The sequence below is a fragment of the Anomaloglossus baeobatrachus genome, chromosome 6, assembly GCF_048569485.1.
Source record: "Anomaloglossus baeobatrachus isolate aAnoBae1 chromosome 6, aAnoBae1.hap1, whole genome shotgun sequence".
NCBI lineage: Eukaryota > Metazoa > Chordata > Amphibia > Anura > Aromobatidae > Anomaloglossus > Anomaloglossus baeobatrachus.
In genome coordinates, this window is record NC_134358.1 from 172,283,984 (window position 1) to 172,310,916 (window position 26,933).

Below are 26,933 nucleotides of genomic sequence, written 5' to 3' on the forward strand. Positions count from 1 at the left end.
AAAAAACTAGTGCACCCCTGGCCTAAAAGAACATCAGCATAAGTCAGTGTGCCTGTGAGCGTCCATCGCCCTCCCGCTGTCTTCCGCTGTGCACGGCCCCAGAGAGCGCCCTGATCGCCGCCGTGCACGGCCCCGGTACGGCAGCTGCAGGAACTCCCGCGAGAGCTGAGCGGCCGCTTCCATACAAGGACATATGTCAGCCAATGTCTCATGACGTCATCCCGCCTGGAATGCGTCCCACCCTTCACTGGGACTGTACCACCTGCGGTACCGGCACACACCGCATACTCCAGTTATTCATCACTGAGTTTCTGCACAATATGTGTGGCCATTTATAGGTCATAGAGCAAATAGAAACAGTGTGAAGAAGAGTAATATTGTTTAGGAGAAAGGGTTTCCTTGGCTGCTCCTCCCCCATGCTCCTGAGTGGTTCGGTCCATCCGCTCCCTGTGGCGAGTAATGCGGAAGTGAGTGTGTGTGGGTGGAGCTGTGCGCGGGTGTTGGTCTGAGGCTGAGAACGTCTGAGTGACTCCGGCTCTTCTCCTCTCCGCTTAGTGTGCGGTAAGTGTGTACCGGGGTCTTTACAGCCAGTGTCCGGGGGCTGCACCTATAGTACCGGGCGGGCCGGCTCTTCGCTGTGAGGTATAGGGCAGGGGTGTAGCAGAGCTGTGCTCGGCACTCACCCACAACCGCCGGAGCACAGCGCATCACAGCTGCTGCCAGACATCACCTTCCAGAGTGGCCTGCCCAGCGTGCTGGGAGTTGTAGTGCCACAATCTGCTCGCAGCCCAGTCTGCACTGTGCTCTCCCTGGTCCAGGCACGGCTGCAGCTGGGCAGGTTGTGTCCTATCTGTCTAGGTGAGGGGAGGACGATCGTCCGTCAGCGGCAGATCGGGCAGGTCGGTGAATGCCTGTAAGGTGGAGTACGGGAGCCGGAGCAATCTGAGCACAGCCGCTTTATCAATGGACGATCGTCTGCACAGAAGTCGCCTGTGGTGAAAATCTGTGAGAGATCGTTCATTCTTCTCTGATGTTATTGAGCTTGTGGGGTCAGTCTGCACCACTGTGGCACGGCGTGTCTGTTCCATCTGACAACAGAGCAGGGCCCCTGGGCAGAGGATGGCGTCTGGGCCCCTGGGCAGGTGAGGGCCCTCACAGTCCAATGGTTCAGCATAATACACCCTGTTTCTGCTTTGGAGCTGGCCCCCTTCTCCCTCGGGCCCCTGTACAGTTGAAGGTATGGCATGGCCCCCACAGTGGTAAACCTCCACCCTGATGTGAGCTGGCGCCCCTGGCGGTAACCTCCCAGCATCTTGAGGGCAGAGTCATTGCTCCGCTGTTGCCACATAACCTTGATGCTGTTCTCCAGGAAGTGTCTGATCTTTCTTCAGCCTCTTGTGAGAGTAATTCTTTATCTAGATGGTGCACCCATGTTGGAGCGGTTTCCTTCCCCTCCGTTTTCCTGTCTCTGATGGGTGATGTATGAAGTCTGAGATGGGGTGACTTGTACTCTGGAGGAATGGAATATGTCGGGACCTTTATTAGAATGTCAGTAATGCCCCGATCAGACTTACTGTGGTATCTTACTAGAAGTGGCGACTGCTTTGGCTATAACTTTTTTTTTTCATTTCTTTTTAAATACTTTTCTGATAAGTCATCCCTCTCAGATTTCTGAATCACTAAAGTGAATCTGTCAGCAGGTTTTTGCCATTTAATCTGAAGACAGCATGATATAAGGGCTAACACCCGATTTCAGTGATGCCTCTTAGGGGTGCTTCACACACAGCGAGCTCGCTGCCGAGATCGCTGCTGAGTCACGCTTTTTGTGACGCAGCAGTGACCTCATTAGCGATCTCGCTGTGTGTGACACTGAGCAGCGATCTGGCCCCTGCTGCGAGATCGCTGCTCGTTACACACAGCCCTGGTTCGTTTTCTTCAAAGCCGCTCTCCCGCTGTGACACACAGATCGCTGTGTGTGACAGCGAGAGAGCGACAAATGAAGCGAGCAGGAGCCGGCATCTGACAGCTGAGGTAAGCTGTATCCAAGATAAACATCGGGTAACCAAGGTGGTTACCCGATATTTACCTTAGTTACGAGCCTCTGCAGCTCTCACGCTGCCTGTGCTGCCGGCTCCGGCTCTCTGCACATGTAGCTGCTGTACACATCGGGTTAATTAACCCGATGTGTACAGCAGCTAGGAGAGCAAGGAGCCAGCGCTAAGCAGTGTGCGCGGCTCCCTGCTCTCTGAACATGTAGCTGCATTACACATCGGGTTAATTAACCCGATGTGTACTGTAGCTATGGTAGGAGAGCAAGGAGCCAGCGCTCAGTGTGCGCGGCTCCCTGCTCCCTGCACACACAGCTGTGCGCTGGTAACTAATGTAAACATCGGGTAACCATACCCGATGTTTACCTTAGTTACCAGTCTCCGCAGCTTCCAGACGGCAGCTCCGTGCAAGCGCAGCGTCGCTTGCACGTCGCTGCTGGCTGGGGGCTGTTCACTGGTCGCTGGTGAGATCTGCCTGTTTGACAGCTCACCAGCGACCATGTAGCGATGCAGCAGCGATCCTGACCAGGTCAGATCGCTGGTCGGATCGCTGCTGCATCGCTAAGTGTGAAGGTACCCTTAAGGTCTGTGCTGTTTACTTTCAATTATTGTTTTAGCACCAGGAGCTTATCACTGCTCAGACTACTGACTACATTGCTGTGTGCCTGGCAGTCGGCACGCCCCCTCCTCTGATAATCTTCTCACCATGTATAGACAATGTACACAGAGAGCCTGGTGTGGCCAGGGGCAGCTTTCTCATCTCTACTACATGCTAAATCTAAAAATTGTGTCGGAAAGGCTGTGCCCAGTTATCTAAGTGATAAGTCGTTGGATTTGGGCTCTCTGCCTACATCATGCTGCTGTCAGATGAGGTAGCAAAAGCCTGGTGACATATTCCCTTTAATGTAACGGTCTTGGAGGTTTTCGAGGGGCTACTAATGTCTAAGGCGACTTATCTTAACATTGCAAAATCTCACAGACCCATCAACATGTTGAGATAATTAGGATTTTTGAAAAGCCAACCAAACTGCATGCAGATGTTGCTGGAGGAGGTTGCACAATCTCCGTGCTATTCTAAAGGCCCCTTTACACACTGAGACTTTCTAGCGATCCCACCAGCGATCCCAACCTGGCCGGGATCGCTACAAAGTCTCTGGTGAGTCTCTGGTGAGCTGTCAAACAGGCAAACCTGGCCAACGACGCAACAGCGATCCGGACCTGCAGAACGACCTAGCTGGTCATTGGGGACTTTGTAAAGCAGCTTTTTGAAAGGGAAGTCGCTGTAAAGGCCCCTTTTCACACTGAGACTTTCTAGCGATCATGCTGCACAGCGGGAAACAAAGGTCCAAAGAATGGTCCTGAGAGATGTGTAGTGATCAGCAACTTCACAGCGGGGGCCAGGTCGCTGATGTGTTTCACACACTGCAATGTCGCTGGGGAGGTCGCTATTACGTCACAAAACCGGTGACGTTACAGCGATGTCCTTTGCAATGTTGCAGTGTGTAAAGGGGCCTTAAGACTGTACGTTACTCCCGGCTGCTGCCCTGGTGACTTGTGCTGCCATCGCTAGTCCTGCCCTGTGTCGGCATCTGACACTGGTGTGCTGTGGGACGCTCCGCACATCGGGTCCGTACAGACAGGACTTCTGTTCTCATTCCTCTCATCATTGGATGCTCCATTTTGTTTCAAAATCAGGGGCATACTCTTCTGTGTGCCCGGAAATATTGCAGGTGGGAAAATAAACCTGACGCTGCCCGTGTGTGAACATGTCCTTAAAGAGCTGCCCCAGGAATAATCTATAAATATGAGCGGGTCCAGCTGTACGAACACCGTGTAATCCCTGTACAGTCAGGCCTGGCACAAATGCCAGAATATTATCTTTCTGTTAGTTTATAACTTGTATTTTCGTAGTGTGGAGTAAAGGCCCAGTCACACACAACGACTTACCAGTGATCCCAAAAACGATACAAGCTGATAAGGATCGCTGGTAAGTCGCTGGGAGGTCGCTGGTGAGATGTCACACAGTCAGATCTTACCAACAACGTAGTAAATATCAACGACCTGTATAAGGATCTCGGCGGGCGTTGGGACCGTGTTAGGAGGTCGTTGGTAGGTGTCAAACACAGCGATGCGTCCTGCCTAGCAGGTCATCACCTTTGAAGAAAATGGTCTGGACCATTCGGCAACGACTAGAGATCTCACAGCAGGGGCCTGATCGCTGGTAGGTGTCACACATAACGAGATCACTGGCGAGATTGTTGCTACGTCACAGAAACTGTGACTCCGCAACGATCTCGTTAGCGATTTCGTTGTGTGTGACGGGGCCTTTTGGGCTGCATCTACCCTGATCGTCTACATCTGGCCAATGTGGAGTAGTGTCTTAGGGGTATTTTACATGCTGCGACATCGCTAGCGATCTCGTTAGCAATATGAAATTCTAAATCGCAAGTGCGATCTTTTGGGAGCGCACATAGGTCATTTTACGCATGTGCGATCTCAAAAGATCGCACTTGCGATCTAAAATTTCACATCGCTAATGAGATCGCTAGCGATGTCGCAGCATGTAAAGTACCCTTAAGCCTGACTAGACAGGTGAACTGCACAGTATAATCCTTGAAGAGAACCTGTCTCCGGGTTTTTCCCTTATAAGCTGCGGCCACCACCAGTGAGCTCTTATATTCTGCATTCTAGAATACTGTATATAAGAGCCCAGGCCGCTCTGTATAACGTAGAAAAGACTTATTATACTCGCCTAGAGAAAAGTCTGGTACGACGGGAGTTGCTGCTCTTGGTCCGGCACCTCCTCCATCTTGTGCTATCGTTGATATTCTGCCCAGCCCCGTGTGCATGACGTGTCCTACGTCATTCACACTGAGAGTCCATGCACACTTTCATCTGCCTGGCTGAGGGTAAAGCAAAGTACTGTAATCCGCAGGCGCGAGGAAAGGTCAAAGACCGCATGCGCGCTACAATACTTTGATCTGCCTGGCTGAGGGCAGATCAAAATGCGCATGCGCAATGGAGGCCTCTCTGAATGACACAGGATGCGTCATGCACACGGGGCTGGGCAGGAGGACATCAATCAGGTCGGGCCAGGTCCAGGGCTCGGGCCAGGTCCAGGGCTCGGGCCAGGTCCAGGGCTCGGGCCAGGTCCAGGGCTCGGGCCAGGTCCAGGGCTCGGGCCAGGTCCAGGGCTCGGGCCAGGTCCAGGGCTCGGGCCAGGTCCAGGGCTCGGGCCAGGTCCAGGGCTCGGGCCAGGTCCAGGGCTCGGGCCAGGTCCAGGGCTCGGGCCAGAGCTCGGGCCAGGTCCAGGGGCGCACAAGTAGGCTGTAAAGCTTCATGTCCACTCATGCTTTGCTCTCCTTGTAGGTAACTAGCTGGTCTGGGAGTACACGGTTGCCAGTAATGTAGGCAGCAAGCTTTACACTGTTCTTGAGAGTAGACAGGATTTTTTAATAAGGAGTTAATTATACAAAGTTACTTGTTGTTACTCGCCTGTTGCAGAACTTGAGACAGCCTCTTTATTACAGTCATTCTGTAGTTGTTTTTTCTTCAGCATATCCTATTGACATGAACAATGTGCTGCTGAGTGATGATTTTTCTCAAGCAGGGTTAAAAATAATTTTACCTGACCAGCGTTTTGCTCTTTATTTGGGTGGTTGTTGGGCTGTTACAGGGTTTGTCCACTACTCTGATAACCCCCTTCTCAAGTACTATATTCCCCCTGTAATGTAAATTAGTACTCTGGTGCGGACGCAATTCCAGCAATATCACTGCCCGCTCTCCCAAGGCTTGCTTGACATTGTCACATGAGCCCTGCAGCCAATCAGCAGCTGCTTTACTCTCCTTTCGTGTGAATCTGTAATCCAGAAGAAGTGAGCGCTGCTGCCACTCTCCGCCTCCGGATGTCAATTTTGTCCAAAGGAAGTGAGTGAAACTGTTGCTGATTGGCTGCAGGGCTCATGTAACATAACGTTAAGCAAGCCTTGGGAGAGCGGGCATCGACATTGCTGGAACTGCGTCCGCACCAGAGGCGAAAATAGGTGGTGGTATTCTACATGGGAAAATAGTCGTTAAAAAGGGGATTGAGGTGGTCAGCCCAATAATCAGGAAAACTAGCATTTCTAGGGATACTTGTTCCCAATTATGAGCCAATGTGAATGCACCTTTAGGCCTCATTCAGATGGCAGTGTTATATCTCTTCTTTTTCACAATACCACAAATACCTATTATAATGTATGGCGCTATTCAGATGGCCGTGCGTCTTCACTCACTGTGTAGTCTATATAAAACAGATATGTCAGGTTTTTTTTTTTTTATGCAGGACGAAGGGCAGGGGCAATACAAGTCTGAGTCCGTGAAAACATGTACAACACATGGATGGCATCAGTGTACTGGCTGGGCGCTGTCTGTATTTAACATTGTAAAGGATAACAGAAGCTTTATAATTTATCCATTTGTGAAAGGCACTGACATACTGATGGGGGACACACAGACCCTCGGACCGGACAGTGATGGGGGGGAGGGGGGGCATGGACCCTCGGACCGGACAGTGATTGGGGGGGGGGCTCGGACCGGACAGTGATGGGTGGGGGGGCTCGGACTGGGCAGTGATAAGGGGGAGGGGGCGCACGGAGCCTCGGACCGGACAGTGGTAACACTGGTGCCATTTTTTTTTGTTTTTATAGACACATTTATACTCGTATGTGTGAATGAGGCCTCATTTGGTACACCTTACTTTGCAATGATATCCTCCTGCACTATTGTACTGAGAAATTGCGATCACCATGCCAGATTGAAGGACAGGGGAGGGAGGTTGGGATTGATATATGGACCAACGTTTCCTAACCCACCCAATGAATAGCCCTGTCTGTTTTGTTTTTTTTGTTTTTTTTTTTTAATCCACTTTGAGCTGGTTGACAAGGGCCCCTAGGCTGTTATGATCGCCTTATTACCACAGCATCCAAGCCTTTGGCCTCCTTTGTGATGTGTACATCCATTGATAATGGGGGTTATGGTCCAGGTAACCTATCTTATCAAATTGACACATCCCTTGTATATAAAAGCATACCTGGGTACGTTTGCTGGGTGGTGGTTGCGGTGTTGGTGGCCGTATACCCAGCTTTACCAGGGACAAGTACAGCGTAATAGAATTTTGAGAAACAATAACCAAACCCCTAGCCATAAATAACATAAGCAGGGATAATGCATTGCTGTGCACAGGAGTGTGATGGTGTAATGGGAGCAGCGTACAGACCGACACCAGGTGATGGTTTATGCACGGTGGCTCAGTGGTTAGCACTGCAGTCTTGCAGCGCTGGGGTCTTGGGGTCTATTCCCACTAAGGACAACATGTGCAAGGAGTTTGTATGTTCTCCCCGTGTTTGCGTGGGTTTCCTCTGGGGTCTCCGGTTTCCTCCCACACTCCAAAAACATACTGATAGGGAATTTAGATTGTGAGCCCCAATGGGGACAGTGTTGCCAATGTATGTAAAGCGCTGTGGAATTAATAGCGCTATATAAATGAATAAATATTATATTATTATTATTATTATTATTATTATTATGGGCAGGTACAAGCTCCAGATTGTACAGTGCTGTTCAGTGTCCATAGAAGTCCTGCACCTCTGAATAAGCAAGAATAAAGTGCTCCACAAGAGGGTATCCTTCTATGGAAGCCCCCCTGACAACCTGCAGCTCTGCAATACGGCCCCCCGAGGCTGCGCCCCATGTACAGACTTATGGACAGGGCTGCAGTCATCAGTTTTTGTAAATTGAACATGTTTGGTTTTTTATTTACACTTCGACAATTCTTTCAACTGATCGATTGCTGACCTTTCATTCACTCCTGACTCCCATAGAGTTGAATGTCCAAGTGTAATCCCCAAAAACCTGATGAGATGAGTGCATGGACGGACACATGGATCCATTAACACTGATGTGTGACCGGTTCCAATAATCTCTCTGAATCAGTTTGGTGTCATTCCTAAAAAATGGCTAGTACACGGATTAGGAAAATGGGTGTGTGAATATAGCCTAAGACGTGAATTTCATGTGGCGTAGACTACAACGCTCCATGATGAAAACCCAGGAAAAGAGCGGACAGTGCTGACAGCTGCCTTTACAATAGAAACCAGAGGAAAGAGCTGGGGGCCAGTGGGAAGGAATCACAGCACAGAGAATCCAGCATGGCTCCTAGACCAGGGAATAAGTGACCGGATGGACTACAGAGCGAGACGTCTGGGTGAGAAAATTGCTGGGTGGACGGATGTTCTTACAAGAACAAACCACGAGAGGGAAGACGCGAGCAGCAATCCTTGTAATTAAATCCACATGTACGGCTAGTGTGTTTTGTAAAACTGTATGTACACAGACGCACTGAGACATCTCAGCCAGCCAGTTCTCCTGCTCGGCTCTGTAGACGATGCATGTCCACAGCAGGACCTGTATATCAGGCTTCTTGCTAGAGGATGCATGACCTGTGTACAAAAAAAAAGCCAGGCTGTCTACAAGATTAGTGTCTGCAGGGATTTTTGTTCATTCATCCAAAAGATCAGACCCTGTTGGAGGAGAGGGCTTGTCTTCAGGCTCCGTACGGCCAGTGAAGTTCATCCACACCAAACTCCCCCAACCATGCCTTTATGGACCGTGCTTTCTGCACTGGGGCACAGTTACATGGGAACAAAAAATGTCCTTCCCCAAACTTTTCTTAGAAAAGTCAGGAGCATAGAATAGTCCAAAATGTCTTAGAAGAGGTCTAGGCCGCCCCTGAAAAACAACCCCTTAGCATTACTCCTCCACCAAATGTTTTAGTTGGCACAGTCAGGCAACTAAAGTCAGGCAACTGTTCTCATGGCAGTCATTGACCCGAGACATGTCTATCAGACTACAAGAGGTGTGAGACATCACTCTACAGAGCACATTTCCATTGTTCCAGTGGCTTTGTCCTTTACAGCTCTCCATCTGACGCTTGGTAATGTAAGGCTTGCATGCAGCTGTTTGACTGTAGAAACCCATACCATGCAGCTCTCAGCACTTGTTAATAGTAGGGAAGGTTTGCACTATACAGTTTTGGAAACAGTGATGTATGCTCCTCAGCACTCGGCCATCCCGCTCTATAACGTTACATGATCTGCCACTTCTTGGTGGTTCCTATCACTTCCACTTTTCAATAATAGCACTTGTAGGTGATCGTGTAATATTTAGGAGGCAAGAAATTCCGTAACCACATTTATTAGGGTACTTTCACACTTGATTTGTTTTCCTTCAGTTGCAATCCACCGTTTTGGAAAACAGTGGAATCGGTTAACGGATTCCGCTGTTTCCCATAGACTTGTATGGATGACGGATTATGCCAAAGGTACCTGCGTTGCTTGCGCTGGCTGACGCTGTGTTGCTTCCACCGAGTGGAAGGAATGCAGCATGTAACGTTAATTGCTTGCGTTAAAATGACACCGAGCGGCGGATTCCGTTACATCCGTCAATAGTTATAATGGATCACTATGGTGGCGGATTCTGTAGCAAAGTGCTTTACAATGGAATCCGCCGCTGGATTCCGCTAATTTCTACTGAGCATGCCCAGAATGAAAAAAATGAAAAAAAAAAACAAAAACTGAGCCGACGCATTCTGTTTAACGGACGCCAAACGGATGCAACGGATTCAACGAGTCCGTTATTTCACAGGAATCAGCTAACGGATTCCTGTAAAATAACGAACCCGTTGCATCCGTTGATAACACAAAAATAACTGATGCGTCAAAACGACGCAGCAACAGACCCAGCGGATTCAACTCAACGCAAGTGTGAAACTAGCCTTACAACGGTGGCCTCTTATTACAGAACTATTCCCGCATTCAGTGAGAACGACCCATTCGTTCACAGATGTCTGTAAAGACTGCTGCATGGCGGAAATAACACTGATCAAGGAGTAATATATCTTCACAAGCTGGGGGGGGGTTCTTTTACATCGTAAACGTGGTCCTGAGAGATGATACAGGAGTGTGATCAGCGCTCATAAAGAACGAACTGCAGCTATGTTCAAGTAGGGGTTCACATGAACCATTCACAAGGTCATATGCTCCCCCTTCTGTCATTAATGGCTGCAGCACACCTCTACTTGCTCAAGGGGATTTTATTACCAACCAACAACAATTTTCAGGTCCATATTATTAGAATAATAAAAAAAAAATGCGATCAGGCGCCAAACCAGCATGATTGTGGGCTGATCGCTGGGGATGTTTGCACAGGGTAGTGATTGGAAACAAGAGTCTCCATATAAAAGAACCTTAATTAGGTGTGCGGAAGAGAAGTGCGGCCTGCCAGAGGATTCACCCAGACGACCCACACTGATATCATACAGTATATAAAGCTGGCCTTCATTTGGGTGTTGCGTTACATGGCAGCTATGTGACCTTTCAGAGCTGGATGACGGTGGCATCACAAAGGCTATTAGAGGGTCTCTGTCACTGCTGCTGGGAATTGTCCTGTGGAGATGAGTCAGGTAACAGCTCTATATGCCTTCAGCTGTATATTCGTGTGGGGACGGGGGAATCTTTGATTCTAGTGTAGATGCATCGTTTTCTATACCTTTTGTGCAGTCCCTTGTAGGTGCTCCCAAGAATGTGTTTGGGCTGTTAGGCTATGTTCACACAAGGCATCTTTTATTGTGTTTTTGAGATCACCTAAGATGCACCTATATACATGCATTTCCTTCCCCAGCAAAGTCTGAGATCTCTATTTTTGTCCACATTGGGCATCTTTTTTGTCAATATCTTGGTTGCATTTTTGAAGATGCAGCATCTCAATTCATTTTGCTTTTTTCAGCGTTTTTGAGCCCTTCAGTCAATAGATTTGACATAAAAAAAACCACATTGGGCAAAATGCAGTAAAAAAAAAAGTCAAACGCATGCTTTTTTTGGGGTTTTTTTTTTTTTTTGGGGACCAAAAATGCTGCATCTTTGTGGGTAGAAAAGATGCACTGTGTGAACATAGCCTTACTATTAGTCAGGTTAGCCATTAGGGTGGTGTAATGGAGAATACAGGATTGTATCCTCCCATTCTCTGTCTGGTAGTTTTGATTATTGAACCAGGTGAGGTAGAAGTAATGTCCTCCCTTATTATACATATAGAAAAGTAAGGCTCTGCAGTCATAATGGAATCATTATATGAGAATGCCATGCTGCTTAACACATTCCTGATTATTGTCAAGATCTCTTCTCATTGTTAGTGATGCGAGCACTGGTTGAAAACCTACTAGCTTTTATATCTGTGCGCCCAACTTCCCATATTCAACTTTGATGCTATATATCTAGTGTGTAAATAGTAGTAGGTCTGGCCTGTTGTCTGTATATCCATGTACAAAAGCCTCAGCTGGTTTGTAACAATGAGTCTGGAGTACAGATTGTCACAGTATATGGACCACACTGTATACATTGTATCTACGTGTTCACTGAGAAGCTGGCTATGCTCCGAGCACAAAACATTTGTGGCATGAATGATGGAAATGCTGAACCCCACTGCTTATGTTAATCTTTAGATATCATTTTATGAAACCCCCATAAAACTCAATGGTTCCCTTCTGTTTACTTTTGGTACATTTACCAAATGGACTGGTTTTATGTGTATTTGGCACAAATGTTTCCGTTTCTAAAATGGAAGAGACAATCCGATGTGAACAGAACCCAAGTGGTACTTTGTAGCCCCCAAATGCAGAACGCTGATTCACTGACGGCAATGTCTTCTGGAAATTGATGTGTAATTTATATTAGGATTGTGCGGCTGACATCGTATAATGGTGGGGGACGCTCTATTGTGGGACTGTGCTTTGAACATTTACAAATGGATTTGTTTAGGATAGACTATGGGGTCCATGGACCCACCGCTAATATTACATTTTTAACCTCTTGTAATACCCGAATTGTCCGACCTGGAAATGATACTGTATTTTAGATTAATTGGCCCAGGGAATTAAAATTCTCAAAAACAAGTGAACATCCCAATAAGTTTAGCAGTTTTAATTTCCCCTAAATAGGTACCTTAACACCCGGGCCCTGGGATGTCCAAGCTTTTTCATAATCCCCCTAACAAGATATTGCTGTTTTGTCCTACTCCCTGATCTGAAGTATTATACTTCTTTTTTTTATTACCCTTTTATATTATTGAACTGTTAAGATATTCATCTTCATTTTTCTTTTAGACTAACAACACCACCGCCAAGATGTCGAGCAAAAGAGCAAAGACAAAAACCACCAAGAAGCGCCCACAGCGCGCAACATCCAATGTATTCGCTATGTTTGACCAGTCCCAGATCCAAGAATTTAAGGAAGCCTTCAACATGATTGATCAGAATCGGGATGGTTTTATTGATAAGGAGGATCTGCACGATATGCTGGCTTCCCTTGGTAAGTAATACCCTCAGCATGTACCTCTATGATGTGATAATTGCCATAATCGAGGTATTGATGGCTTTCCCTTCTTCCATCACTGAGCAATGAATTATTGATGGAGGAAGTCAATTTATTGGGAAATGTCATCACTAAGTAAAGGTTATTTCTGTTACAGGTAATATAGTAGTAATAAGACATAATAGGTGCAGAAATTCTGCAACATCAAAAGCTCATCATAGGAATTCAGCCTAAGTGTCCCCTACATACTGCTGAGAGCACAGGTAGGGTGTGTATTTCTCCATAGCCCTGCCACCATGTTATCAGATCAGCTCTCGCCCTCTAAACAGAGGTCCCCAACTCCAGTCCTCAAGGCACACCAACAGTGCAGGTTTTTGGGATTTCCTTAGTATTGCACAGGTGTTAATGTAATTACCTGCCCAGGTGCTGGTTCCAACAGCAGTGCAATGCTAAGGAAATCCTGAAAACATGCACTGTTGGTGGGCCTTGAGGACTGGAGTTGGGGAACCCTGCTCTAAAAGGATGAAATTCTGTAAACTATTGGACAGACTAACAAATACATGATCATTAAAGGCTGCATTCACAAGTTCCGTTGGATTGCATTATTTTATTTTTTTAGATTGTGGCAAAAAAAATGCTGTCTTTTTCACAATTTTGGAAATTGCATTAAAATTGCACTTCAACTGCACATAAAAACGCAGCTGGAAATACCTACACATGTAATGATATATGATCATTAGTGATGAGCGAGCACTACCATGCTCGGGTGCTCAGTACTCGTAACGAGGTGTTGGATGCTCGGATGGGCGAGACTCAAGTACCTGAGTAGAATGCAAGTCAATGGGTTACGAGCATTTTTCTGGAAGATTTCCTTGAAAAATGGTAAAGTTTCCCATTGACTTCCATTACATTATACTCAAGTACTTGAGTCGCGACCTTATGATTATCCAACTGCTTGTTACGAGCACATCACGTGTGTGTGTGTGTGTGTGTGTGTGTGTGTGTGTGTGTGATTAATATATACATATGTTTACAATTCTCCTTGTGTTTATTACTGAAATGGTGTAACTGATGGAAATTAGCTATATCAGTCTAGGGCGTATTTTAGTTTCATTGCTGGGTGGTACCTGATTTACATTAGTGTTTAGCCTCCTGTGTTACAGAAACATGCCTGCTCAAAGTTACAATTTTCTTAAGAAAATGTAATAGTTGTGCTACCGCTTATCACCTTGTCAGGACTTGTGGGCTTTAGTGTTGAGCGAGTAGTTAACTATTTGTTCTCGCTATGCTGTTAGCGAGTACTGACCACTACTCGCATATTCGTTACGAGTAGCGGGTGCAATGTAAGTCAATGGGAGATACTAAGCAGCGAGTAACCTGAAAGCTGTTCTTTTTGTGCAAGTAACAAATAGTACGGCTTTCGGGTTACTTGCTACTTAGCAAGTATTTCCCATTGACTTACATTGCGCCCGCTACTCGTAGCAGACAGTACTCGCTAACTACTCGCTCAACACTAGTAGGCATCCATCACCAACCTAGTGGTGGGCGGTGAGGCGCTCCTATTCCGTTCTTGTCCTGCACCCTGTCCCTATGCTATAGTCATACTGAATGTGCTGGGTCATGTCAGGAGCAAGTATCAGAATGGTGGCTAATGAGAGGAACAGTGGCCAGCAAGCCGCTCTATTAATTTTGAGAAAGAAAGTGCTGTTTGGGACCCACTGCATTATTGGCAGAGAGCACAGCCTACATGTCAGTGAGTAGGTCCTTCTAGCTGATTTAGGCTAGTTTCACACATCCGGCTTTTCGCCGGTTTGCCGGATTTGACGCACGCCAGTACAGTATATACAGTACACTGGCAGAGCGACAAGCGCCGGTCACATGCTGTCATGTGACCGGAGCATGTGACCCGGAAGCTGCGGCCACTGTACTGGCGTGTGCCGAATCCGGCAAACCGGTGAAAAGCCGGATGTGTTAAACCGGCCTTATCCAGCTGCTGATTTGATTCTGTAATTGAACAGATAACCCTGAAGGCAAGAGGCGTGAGGAATTTATTATTACATTTATATAATGAGTTAATTCAATTTGCTTCTAAAATTGTCACCATGAATTATTTTGGGTTTATGCAGGGGAAGGACGTTCTTTTCGTTATCTGCACAAATATATTGTTTTATTTTGATGCAAAATGAATCCAGATAAGAGGTGGCACATTAGAGAGTAACATGTCCGTCATAGAGCGCTGGTTTTATCACAGCATGTAAATGTGGTAAACTTAATGCAATTTCTCTTTATGCTTAACCCCTTCAGCCCCCAGCCTGTTTTCACCTTAAAGACCCGGCCATTTTTTGCAATTTTGACCAGTGTCACTTTGACAGGTTATAACTCTGGAACACTTCAACGGATCCTGGCGATTCTGAGATTGTTTTTTCGTGACATATTGTACTTCATGTCAGTGGTAAATTTAGGCCGATATGTTTTGCGTTTATTTGTGGAAATTTCGGAAATTTAGCGAAAATTTTGAAAATTTTGCAATTTTCAAAATTTGAAATTTTATGCCCATAAATCTGAGAGATATGTCACACAAAAAAGTTACTAAATAACATTTCCCACATGTCTACTTTACACCAGCGCAATTTTTGAAAAAAAAAAAAATTCCGTTAGGAAGTTAGAAGGGTTCAAAGTTCATCACCAATTTCTCATTTTTCCAACAAAATTTACAAAAAAAAATTGTTTAGGTACCACATCACATTTGGAGTGATTTGAGAAACCTAGGCGACAGAAAATACCCAAAAGTGACCCAATTCTAAAATCTGCACCCCTCACTCTGCTCAAAACCACATCCAAGAAGTTTATTAACCCTTTAGGAGCTTCACAGCAACCAAAGCAATGTAGACGAAAAAAATGAAAATTTTACTTTTTTAACACAAAAATGTTACTTTAGCCATAAAAATTAGTATTTTCACAAGGGTATCAGGAAAAATGCATCATAAAATGTATCATGCATTTTCTCCTGAGTACGCAGATACCCCATATGTGGTGGTAATCAAATGTTTGGGCACACAGCAGGACTCTGAAGGCAAGGAGCGCCATTTGAATTTTTGAGTGCAAAATTAGCTGCACTCATTAGCGGACGCCATGTCGGGTTTGAAGACTCCCCGAGGTGCCTAAACAATGGAGCTCCCCCACAAATGACCCCATTTTGGAAACTAGAGCCCTCAAATATTTTTTCTAGATGTTTGATGTGCACTTTGAACCCCTGGGGGCTTCACAGAAGTTTATAACGTTGAGCCGTGAAAAGAAAAAAAAATTTTTTTACCACAAAACTGTTGCTTCAACCAGGTAGCTTTTTTTATCACAAGGGTATCAGGAAAAAATGCACCATAAAATTTATGGTGCATTTTCTCCTGAGTACGCAGATACCCCATATGTGGTGGAAATCAAATGTTTGGGCGCACGGCAGGACTCGGAAGGCAAGGAGCGCCATTTCACAGCAAAATTGGTTGGAATTATTAGCGGACGCCATGTTTCATTTGGAGACCCCCCTGAAGTGCCTAAACAATGGAGCTCCCCCACAATTGACCCCATTTTGGAAACTAGACCCCTCATGGAATTTATCTAGCTGTTTAGTGAGCACTTTGAACCCCTGGAGGCTTCACAAACGTTTGTAATGTTCAGCCGTGAAAATATTTTATTCTTTTTTTTACCACAAAATTGTTTTTTCAAACAGGTAGCTTTTTTTTCCACAAGGGTATCAGAAAAAAATGCACCATAAAATGTATTGTGCAATTTCTCCTGAGTACGACGATACCTCATATGTGGTGGAAATCAATTGTTTGGGCGTACGGCGGGGCTCAGAAGAGAAGGAGCGCCATTTCACAGTAAAATTGATTGGAATTATTAGCAGACGCCATGTTTCATTTGGAGACCCCCTGAGGTGCCTAAACAATGGAGCTCCCCCACATGTGATCCCATTTTGGAAACTAGACCCCCCCCCATACAAAAAAAATTAGTTTGGCGAAATAAAAAATACAGACATCAGTAAAAAAAAAAAAAAAGAGCGCCTGCCACTAAGACCAGTGCCAAACGTGAGAGCAATGCACGAGTCTCGCATCGCATCATCCACTGCAGTCTGGAAGCGAGCAACTGCGCTGGATAATACGATGCGAGAGGGCGGGGCGGCAGATGAGAAAGGGCGCAGCGGATGGAAGATGGGAAAGGGCGCAGCGGATGGAGGAGCGGCAGAGGATGGGAAATGGCGCAGCGGATGGATGGGAAATGGCGCAGCGGATGGAGGAGCGGCAGAGGATGGGAAAGGGCGCAGCGGATGGATGATGGGAAATGGCGCAGCGGATGGATGGGAAATGGCGCAGCGGATGGAGGAGCGGCAGAGGATGGGAAAGGGCGCAGCGGATGGATGATGGGAAATGGCGCAGCGGATGGATGGGAAATGGCGCAGCGGATGGAGGAGCGGCAGAGGATGGGGGGGGTGAGATGGGGATACCTACCTTACAGGATGGATCTAGGCAGCAGGATCACAGCAGACAGAAGAGGCAGCAGATGAAGGAGGCAACAGATCGAGGAGGGTGAGAGGGGGCAGTAGATGGAAAATGGGAGAGAGCAGGCAGCAGATCGGGGAGGGGGGCAGAGTCTGATGCGAGAGAGAGATGGCACATGTAGGGGAAGGGAGGGGGGCTTGAAGCACATGTAGGGGAAGGGAGGGGGGCTTGCAGCACATGTAGGGGGAGGGAGGGGGGCTTGCAGCACATGTAGGGGGAGGGAGGGGGTCTTGCAGCACATGTAGGGGGAGGGAGGGGGGCTTGCAGCACATGTAGGGGGAGGGAGGGGGGCTTGCAGCACATGTAGGGGGAGGGAGGGGGGCTTGCAGCACATGTAGGGGGAGGGTGGCGGGCTTGCAGCACATGTAGGGGGAGGGTGGCTGGCTTGCAGCACATGTGCTGCAAGCCAGCCACCCTCCCCCCACATGTGCTGCAAGCCAGCCACCCTCCCCCCACATGTGCTGCAAGCCAGCCACCCTCCCCCCACGTGGGGGGAGGGTGGCTTGCAGCACATGGAGGGATAGGTGGTGTGGCGATGGAGAAGGGGCAGCCGATGAAGGAGGCGGCGGCCGCCGCCGATCGGGGGCAGCAGCGGCTGAAAAAGGTGGGTGCGACGGCGGCGGGGACAGTGGCGAGCATGGCGGCGGGGACGGCGGTGGATCGGGAGCGGCGGCGGGGACAGCGGTGCAGCGGGAGCATGGCGGCGGAGACAGCGGTGCAGCGGGAGCATGGCGGCGGGGACGGCGGTGGATCGGGAGCGGCGGCGGGGACAGCGGTGGAGCGGGAGCATGGCGGCGGAGACAGCGGTGCAGCGGGAGCATGGCGGCGGGGACGGCGGTGGATCGGGAGCGGCGGCGGGGACAGCGGTGGAGCGGGAGCATGGCGACGGAGACAGCGGTGCAGCGGGAGCATGGCGGCGGGGACGGCGGTGGATCGGGAGCGGCGGCGGGGACAGCGGTGCAGCGGGAGCATGGCGGCGGAGACAGCGGTGCAGCGGGAGCATGGCAGCGGGGACGGCGGTGGATCGGGAGCAGCGGCGGGGACAGCGGTGCAGCGGGAGCATGGCGGCGGAGACAGCGGTGCAGCGGGAGCATGGCGGCGGGGACGGTGGTGGATCGGGAGCGGCGGCGGGGACAGCGGTGCAGCGGGAGCATGGCGGCGGAGACAGCGGTGCAGCGGGAGCATGGCAGCGGGGACGGCGGTGGATCGGGAGCAGCGGCGGGGACAGCGGTGCAGCGGGAGCATGGCGGCGGAGACAGCGGTGCAGCGGGAGCATGGCGGCGGGGACGGTGGTGGATCGGGAGCATGGCGGCGGGGACGGCGGTGGATCGGGAGCGGCGGCGGGGACAGCGGTGCAGCGGGAGCATGGCAGCGGAGACAGCGGTGCAGCGGGAGCATGGCGGCGGGGACGGCGGTGGATCGGGAGCGGCGGCGGGGACAGCGGTGGAGCGGGAGCATGGCGGCGGAGACAGCGGTGCAGCGGGAGCATGGCGGCGGGGACGGCGGTGGATCAGGAGCGGCGGCGGGGACAGCGGTGCAGCGGGAGCATGGCGGCGGAGACGGCGGTGCAGCGGGAGCATGGCGGCGGGGACGGCGGTGGATCGGGAGCATGGCGGCGGAGACAGCGGTGCAGCGGGAGCATGGCGGCGGGGACGGCGGTGGATCGGGAGCATGGCGGCGGGGACAGCGGTGCAGCGGGAGCATGGCGGCGGAGACAGCCGTGCAGCGGGAGCATGGCGGCGGGGACAGCCGTGCAGCGGGAGCATGGCGGCGGGGACAGCGGTGCATCGGGAGCATGGCGGCGGGGACAGCGGTGAAGCGGCAGCAGCGGTGGGGCGATCGGGGACAGGGGCGAGCGGCAGGGCGATCGGGGACAGGGGCGGGCGGCGGGGACAACAACTTACCGCTCTCCTCGGCTTCTAGGGACGATCACAGGCCGCAGATCCACATTGATTGGAGAGAGCGGTCACAAGACCGGTCTCTCCAATCAGAGCTGGGGGCGGGTGAAGCATCGATCACCCAGCTCCAGCCAATGGCCAGTGCTACAGCAGCACTGATCAGGGCTGGATTTCAATGTTCCAGCCATTTTCAATGGCTGGAACATTACAGTGGCTATAATTGGCTGAGCGGCGTTCGTCAGCCAATCACAGCCTCTGTAGGTTCGGGGAGGAGGCACCACCCCTCCTGAGGTCAGGCAGAGGTCCCCTCCTTCCCGAATCTACCGTTTAAGTAAATAAATTTCACTCCCCGGGGCTCCGGGACCGCGATTTCGCCATGACGTACTGAGTACGTCATGGGTCGTTTAGCACCATGTCACCATGACGTACTCAGTACGTCCAAGGTCGTTAAGGGGTTAAGTTTTAGGCTGACAAAATTTCTGACCAGTTTAATGAATCTGCGACTGTTCACACTACAGTGGATGGGCTCGGTGTGTCCCGCTTTGTTACACCAATGGTGTAGTGCCTGGAAAATTGTGCAGACAATCTTTGTGATTGTGAGGAGACTTAAGTTGTTGGGTGACTTAATTTTGCAGACTGTATATTTGGATTTCTAAAAGGCAAATCATGCACTTGGTTTAGAATGAGCGGCCTTTTGAAAATAACAATAAATAACATTTGTAAATTGATAAAATAAAATGATTTCTGTTTTAAGGTAAAAATCCAACAGATGAATATTTGGAAGCCATGATGAATGAGGCGCCTGGACCCATTAACTTCACCATGTTCCTGACCATGTTTGGGGAGAAGCTGAACGGTACAGATCCAGAAGATGTGATCAGAAACGCGTTTGCGTGCTTTGATGAAGATGGGAATGGTATGTAAATGTTCTGTGGCATCAGGTTGTATAAAATAGAAAGTAATTGCAAAACACAAATTTCTTGAGAACCCTAAAGTTGGTCAGATATATGTAATGTGTTCCAAATTTTGAAGATTAAATATTTGTAATTGTCAGAGCTTTGTCAAATAGGTCAGTGTATATTTAAAGGGGTTGTTCATTAATAGGACAAGTCTTTCTGATACCACATGGTTGCCCCAGGTAAAATTAATAAAGCCTATACTCTCTTCCTGTGCGGAGGCCATTCCATTGGTGGTCTGGTTCGCGGTGCCAGGGTTCACATAGGGTTGGGATGTTGTGCGAGTCCCGCATCCATTCCGCGCCGGCTTCTGGCTCTCTGCTTTGAGACCAAATAAGTTAACAGTAAGTGAGCGCAGCGGCTGTGTTCACTTCCTTTTGATTGTTCGTTTGGTCAGAAGGCAGAGAGACAGAAGCTGGCACTGATTGCACGCGGGACTCGCGCGACACCCCAACCCCATGTGAGCACGGCACTTGTACAGGAGGTGAGTATAGACTTTATTATTTTACCTAGGGGAAACGTCGAATCAGAAGGGGTTGTCCTAGTAGTGGACAACCCCTTTAATGATGCGATGCAGTGCTTGCTGGATGGCATGGTAGTTAAGGAAACTGCGCAGTTCAGTTATAATCAGACCTTTTGCTCAATAGTCGGTGAGCATGGTCGATGCCTCTGTAAATTTATTGCCCAGCGTGTACTTTCATAATTACACACCCAATGAGAATTGAACATAAGATTATGGCTTGAGAAGACAATAAATGCAGCCCTTTAAAGGGAACCGGTCACCAGATTTGGCGACTATAAGTTGTGGCCATCACCAGTGGGCTCTTATATACAGCATTCTAACATGTAAGAGCCCAGGCCACTGTGCAGAGCGTAAAAATGACTTTATAATACTTACCTAAACGGACGGTGTGGTGCAGATGTGTCAGATGGGTGTCTGTGCTTTGGGTGCGGCGCCTCCTTTTTCGGCCATCTTTGTCGTCCTCCTTCTGAAGCCTGGGTGCTTGACGCGTCCTACGTCATGCACACAGGCGGGCATTGAGGTCCCGCGCAGGCGCACTACAATACTTTGATCTGCCCTATGTAAAAGAGTTGAAGAATCATGTCACCATTTTACCACATTTGAATTCCCCCCCCCCCCTTTAGGTTTGCAGTACATTACATAAGGACTCTTTCACATGTCTGCGTAAAACACACACATTTTACTGTGTGTGTGTGTGTGTGTACCTGTCAATCAATGACTGCTGGCGAGAAGAAGCCACCACGGATCCATATGGTAGACTAGTCTGCTGGGCAGCTCCTTCTCTGGCGGCATTAAAAGTAAAGCTTAAGGCCGCATGCGGATTTGGTGCGGATTTTTTCCGGATGTCCGGAAATCTTTCACTCCCAGAAGTTTCTCTAGAAATTTTCTTGAGAAACTTCACATTTCTAGTGCGCACATAGCCTAATAGCCATAGCCGTGATCAAATAGTCTTCTTATCAATCGTTGCATCCCTCGGTGCAGAAAAAGCCCTATGTTTGGGATGGGTAAAGGCTGTGAATAGAGAAGACTCATGTTTCTTCTATCTGCCCACAGGTCATATACCAGAAGAATATCTGCGAGAACTGCTGACCACGATGGGAGACAGATTCACAGATGAGGAGGTGGATGAGCTCTTCAGAGAAGCGCCAATCGACAAGAAGGGCAATTTTAATTACATTGAGTTTACACGCATCCTGAAACACGGCGCTAAGGACAAGGATGATTAAATCTTGGCCTTCATCTCCACTTTTCTCTAGCTTTCTGCTCTGAGTTCCTTCTGGTAGATCTGTGCATGCATGTAGCTCTGTAAACCTTCTTTTGTGTATTTATGGATTTATTCCAAGCCAGTATGGCGTACGCACATCTATAGGCAAACTGGAAACAGAAGATGTAATTGTAACATTTTACTAGGAAGTATAAAGAATTGCTGCACAGCAGACCAAAAGATTCTGTTTTTTGACTCAAGCTGGATTTTTTGCAATTTTGTAATAAAATAAAAAATAAAATAAAACGGAAATAAAGAACTGTCTATCAAATTGTATCTCGGTGTGGTCTGGCAGAGTGGAAACAAATGATGCTCGAAGTGGCTATGGTTCAAGTGAAAATGTCACTGTGCCTCTTTACTTCCAATATGCTGAAACCATACGCCTTGTTTCACTTGCTAAAGGTCACACTATCCTCTCTGGCGGCTGCCTGCACGGCACATTGTTCTTTCATCTTCTGGATATTCTATTTCTGAGACTGTTACACCAAGTATTGAGGAAGATGCACGAGGGTGCCCCATTAGGGGTTAGCAAGGAGAATACACCAGCGGCATATAGAAAAGGGCAAACAGATACACTTTTATTTTCAGATTAGTTGCAATATTTCAACATTTTTATAAAATAAAAGTGTTTTTATCAGAGTTTGTGTTTTGAGTGGTATTTCTTACAGATTCTCTGTGATTACCGTAGAGTCAATACCATTAGGAAATGAGAAGCTAAAATTAAAAGCTGATCTTATCATACATATGAATACAAACCTCATCCGCCTAAGGCTGGACTCACACGAGTGTATGGCATCCAATGCGGGAGCTAATGACCCCCGGCTCAGGCTCTGCTGCGAATGTGAGCCGAGTGTCATGCGACTGTGACCCGATCTTGCAATTGGGTCACAGCTGCAAAGCTGAGGGCGGGCGCTGCGGAGGAGAAGGAGGGGTTAATCCCCCCCACCATCTCCCCCATTGTCAGCCTGTGCGTATATTGCACTGCACTGGGATAACACTTGAGTGCAGTCTGATGTTTCTCTCGCACCCATTCACTTGAATGGGTGCGTGGTATACGGCTCTCGCAGAATGTTGCAACTTTTCTCGCATCCACAATCTGGATGCAAGAAAAGTTGACTAACTGTTCTCCCTCATTCACTAACATTGGTCAGAGTGCAATGCGAGATTTTCTCGCATTGCACTCGTTCGTGTTTCACGCTCGTGTGAGTGTGCCCTAAGGCTGCATTCACATTCATGCTGGTTTTTTTCCTTGGATAGCAGATGGACCCACAGATCATTGGTCCTTACAGATATCCGATTTAAAAACTAATTCATGTTTCCAATTGTTGCCCGTTTTGCAGATCAGACTGGATTTGTATAAAACTGATGAAACATGGAAATTGGACTTCAGTTTTTCATCCGTGTATTATTCATTATTTTTACTGATCCACTGTTAAGAGTCAATGGATAAATACAATTCTGAAAGTTTACTTCCTTCAGTTTTTACGAACGGATGAGAAAAAAACTGAGCCAATATGCATAACACGAGATAAAAATGGAGGGTGGTGTGTGTGAGTGAATGCAGTCCAAATGTAGAATTTTAGGCACTGATAATCAATTAAATCTTGTCTAGATCCATTTATTCAAACTTGCATGAATAGGAAATGTAAATGTACAGATCATTTTGTGGCATTTTTTTTCTTCATTCTTCAAATAGGAAGGTTTTTGGGTTTTTTTTTCCTCTTCAAGATTTTCTATTTCGCCTGCAGTTCTCAATGACAAAAAAACATTAGTGTGCCCAAAAAAAATCCTACAAAAAAACCATAAGGGTCTCGATTCATTCAAACAATTTCCAAGAATTCTGGTGTAAATCACTTAGATAAGTTGCTAAATGTTGGCACAACTTGGAGTTGAGCACAACTACTACTTTTAATGTTTTAATGCCAGTTTCCCCCCAGCTCTGACAAACCTGATGGGACGGGGGCGCCATATCTTGTCTAATTAATGATGAACTTTGGTGTTCTTGACCCCAGAAACTTTACTGGATGTGCACAGAATTCTTGGATGTGGCTGTTTCATGAAAAGGTGTGCACCTCTACATGAATTGGGAGTGTATGACTTTACCCAAAAATAAATCGGGCTGGATGAATCTGGGTCAAAATAGATTTTACAAGCCAAAAATAAGCTGACAGCCTTAAGAAGAACGATAACGGAATTTTGTAAAGTTTAATTACTGGTGAGAAATGTCGGAGGATCCGCCAGTAAATGTTTGTATTCCATTTTCTGTCTTGTGCCTTTCCTCAATTATTCCTACCAGAAATCCATAACTAAAATGTACAACTTTATTACTGTTCCTCTTGTCTATGGGATGTGCTTCTGACCCTGTCCAATCTTCATATCAGGGGTCCACAATTGGGTGGTGGTTTTTCTGGGATCCATAAAATGGATGAAACAGACACTATGCATTTCTATGGGACTGCTCAATGTCCAGTGCTGCACCCATAGTGCCCTAAAATGCCGCTTGTTTCACTGGAATTGGCCCAACAGTTATTGTCTCAGACCTTGTTTGACCTTTTTAAAAAATATATACTTCGGAAAAAAAATGCTAGAATCAGTTTCTACTTAATATAAAATGACCGTGTCATTATCTAGGCGTTTTTCGATCGACTTTAGGCAGTATGCACTAATCTTTCTTTATCCTGAAAAGCCGTCTTGTTAAAATTAGTGGACAGCTGCATCTATTTGGATCCCTAATCTATGCACAATGGCTCCTCAGAAGTATGCGAGTTATTTATCCCGCTCACTCATGGCAAAGGAATTGCTGTATTATCCGAGACAGATGCAGTAGAAAAACAGAAGTACTGATGACAGGAGATACCAGAAGTAATTCTGTAACTAGGACAAAGTGTCGCAACGCTAAAAACATAACATATGTGCAGTACTGAGTTGGTAACATGCCTCAGAAAATGACCTGGTTTGTGGTATGGTCCTACAGGGTTAATACTAATATGTTCAGTCCTCCAATGTGATACCGCAGAAAGAGTTTACATACAGGGACGGAGTGTTGTCCTAAAGTGAGTGAATAGGATGATGGGAAAGGTAGTGATAGCCCAGAAGTGCAGTATTGGGTCATCACATGAATGCTGCAATATCAATGTGCCATTGGTCCTTTAAGCTGAACGCTACGTTTTTACCCATAAGGGTATGGGCCTATAATGTCATTTTCAGATAGTCGAACACACGGAGTTCTTCTTAAGGAAGACTCATCAGGAAGCACCAGCGGATTTTTTTTTCTGGAGGATCTCTTCTAGTGTGTTTCTGTTTTGTTTTTTTGTTGTTTCCTGGGCAGTTTTTCCCTGTTTTTTGATAATTTATTCATCGTTTTTGTGTTGTTTTGTGTTTTTACTTACACTTTCTGGCCTTTATTTTGTTTTCTACTTAAAGGGACTCTGTCATCACAGAAAGATTGTTCAAGTACAGGCGCTTGGTGCATCATGGTGGAGCTAATTATTTCAGGGCACCTCCCCACCTGTTTGTATACCATCTATCTCCTCCCTTCTCTGCTCTCTGAAGCCAGGGCTGTCTATCAAAAAGAGGGGAGATTGGAGATACAGGGAAAACAAGTAGGTGGGAAGATGTATTCAAATGACTGGTCCTGCCATGATGCACCGAGCACCTGTACTCTGAACAGTTATCCTGTGCTGATAGTCCCTTTAACACTGCAGAAATCATTAGTTGTTCCCAAGCAAAAACGTGGACAAAATACTCCAAAAAGACTCCTGGGCATCCTCCAGGTATTATTTTTTTTTTTTTGAGAATGCCCATAGACTTGTAAGTTACAGTACATATTTAGAGCAAAAGATGCCTGAAGAATTCTCTGCTCACATTTTTAACCAATTAATGTCTTTGGAAATTTGGAGCTGTTAAAAGATGCTCAAAAACTTGTGCGAATGAAAAGTCATTTCAACGTGGATACGCATGTTTTTTTTTTCTTTTGAGCGTTTTCTTAGCGCTTTTTCAAGTGGTTTTTGGAGTGGATTTGTCTGAGAAAGATCTTGGTGTGGACGTGACCTAACACTCAAAGCAAAGTTGGAAGGGCAACAACAAGGAAGGTAGGTGGGTGGGTGGGTGGGGGGGGGGTTTATAAGCTCTTTATTTCTTTGTCGCTCCATTGGGAGACCCAGACAATTGGGTGTATAGCTACTGCCTCCGGAGGACACACAAAGTATTACACTTAAAAGTGTAAAGCCCCTCCCCTCTGCTATACACCCTCCCGTGCATCACGGGCTCCTCAGTTTTTAAGCTTTGTGCGAAGGAGGCACACATGCAAGCATAGCTCCACAACTTAGTCAGCAGCAGCTGCTGACTATTTCGGATGGAAGAAAAGTGGGCCCATATAGGGCCCCCAGCATGCTCCCTTCTCACCCCACTCTGGTCGGGTGTTGTTAAGGTTGAGGTACCCATTGCGGGTACGGAGGCTGGAGCCCACATGCTGTTTTTCCTTCCCCATCCCTGCAGGGCTCTGGGTGAAGTGGGATCCATAATCGGTCTCTAGACACTGGGACCGTGCTCCCTCCGCAGCCCCTGGGAATCTGCTGGACAGGAGCTGAGTATCGTCAGGGACATGGCCCTGCTACTGCGAGGTACTCTGTATCCCCTTGGGGACGGCGCATGGCGCGCTTGTGTCGTACACGCTGCAGCACTGCTGGGCGTGTTAGTGCGCCGGGACCGCGCTTGTGGCCGGCTGCGCTTACTCTCTAGTCTCCGGCTTCTGCCTGGTAACGCATATTCCAGGTGCTCTGTGTCCCCGTTGGGACGGCGCATAAAGCACCTTGGGCACAGACGCTGCAGCGACTGCGGCGTGCGTGTGGGTCCGGGACTACCGCGCCGACCGTGCATTGCCGGTCGGCCGCGATTTCAACTTTAATCCCCGGCTTTTTGCGGCCTAGTATGGGATTCTCCCGCCCTCAGACCTGCCAGTCAGGAAAAAAAGCGGGACGGTCGGTGTGACGCCGACAGTGAGGGCTGCAGTACATTGAGCTGTCCTCCGCCCCCCTCACTACCCACGCTGAGGCACCAGATTCCCGCACTTTTGTGTGAACACGCCCATGCCTCCCTCCTCCTCAGAGAACGCCGTCAGCCATGTTTTTTCAACTTCTGGCTGCAGCTGAGGGAGATCCGGGTCAGAGAATCTGAGGGCTACAAGCCACATCCGCAGCCCCTGCCGGAGACGGAGTATCGTCAGGGACACCCTGCAGCTACAGGTACTCTGTGTCCCCGTTGGCACGGTGCCTGAAGCACCTTGGCCT

General features: G+C 48.0%; 1 protein-coding gene across 1 annotated transcript; it reads left to right on the plus strand.

Annotated features, from left to right (window-relative positions):
* Window positions 1–450: 450 nt before the first annotated feature.
* LOC142243026 (myosin regulatory light chain 2, smooth muscle minor isoform) lies at window positions 451–22,284 on the plus strand. The gene is made up of 4 exons (XM_075314491.1): window positions 451–561; window positions 12,244–12,448; window positions 19,657–19,818; window positions 21,435–22,284. Exons 2-4 carry the CDS (start codon window positions 12,265–12,267, stop codon window positions 21,605–21,607), a joined length of 519 nt encoding a protein of 172 aa, XP_075170606.1. The 5' UTR covers window positions 451–561; window positions 12,244–12,264; the 3' UTR covers window positions 21,608–22,284.
* Window positions 22,285–26,933: the final 4,649 nt, after the last annotated feature.

Coding starts and splice junctions, on each gene's coding strand:
- LOC142243026 (XM_075314491.1), top strand. CDS start 12,265: ATGTCGAGCAAAAGAGCAAAGACAAAAACCACCAAGAAGCGCCCACAG. Junction 12,449..19,656: donor CGATATGCTGGCTTCCCTTG/GTAAGTAATACC, acceptor TTCTGTTTTAAG/GTAAAAATCCAACAGATGAA. Junction 19,819..21,434: donor CTTTGATGAAGATGGGAATG/GTATGTAAATGT, acceptor ATCTGCCCACAG/GTCATATACCAGAAGAATAT.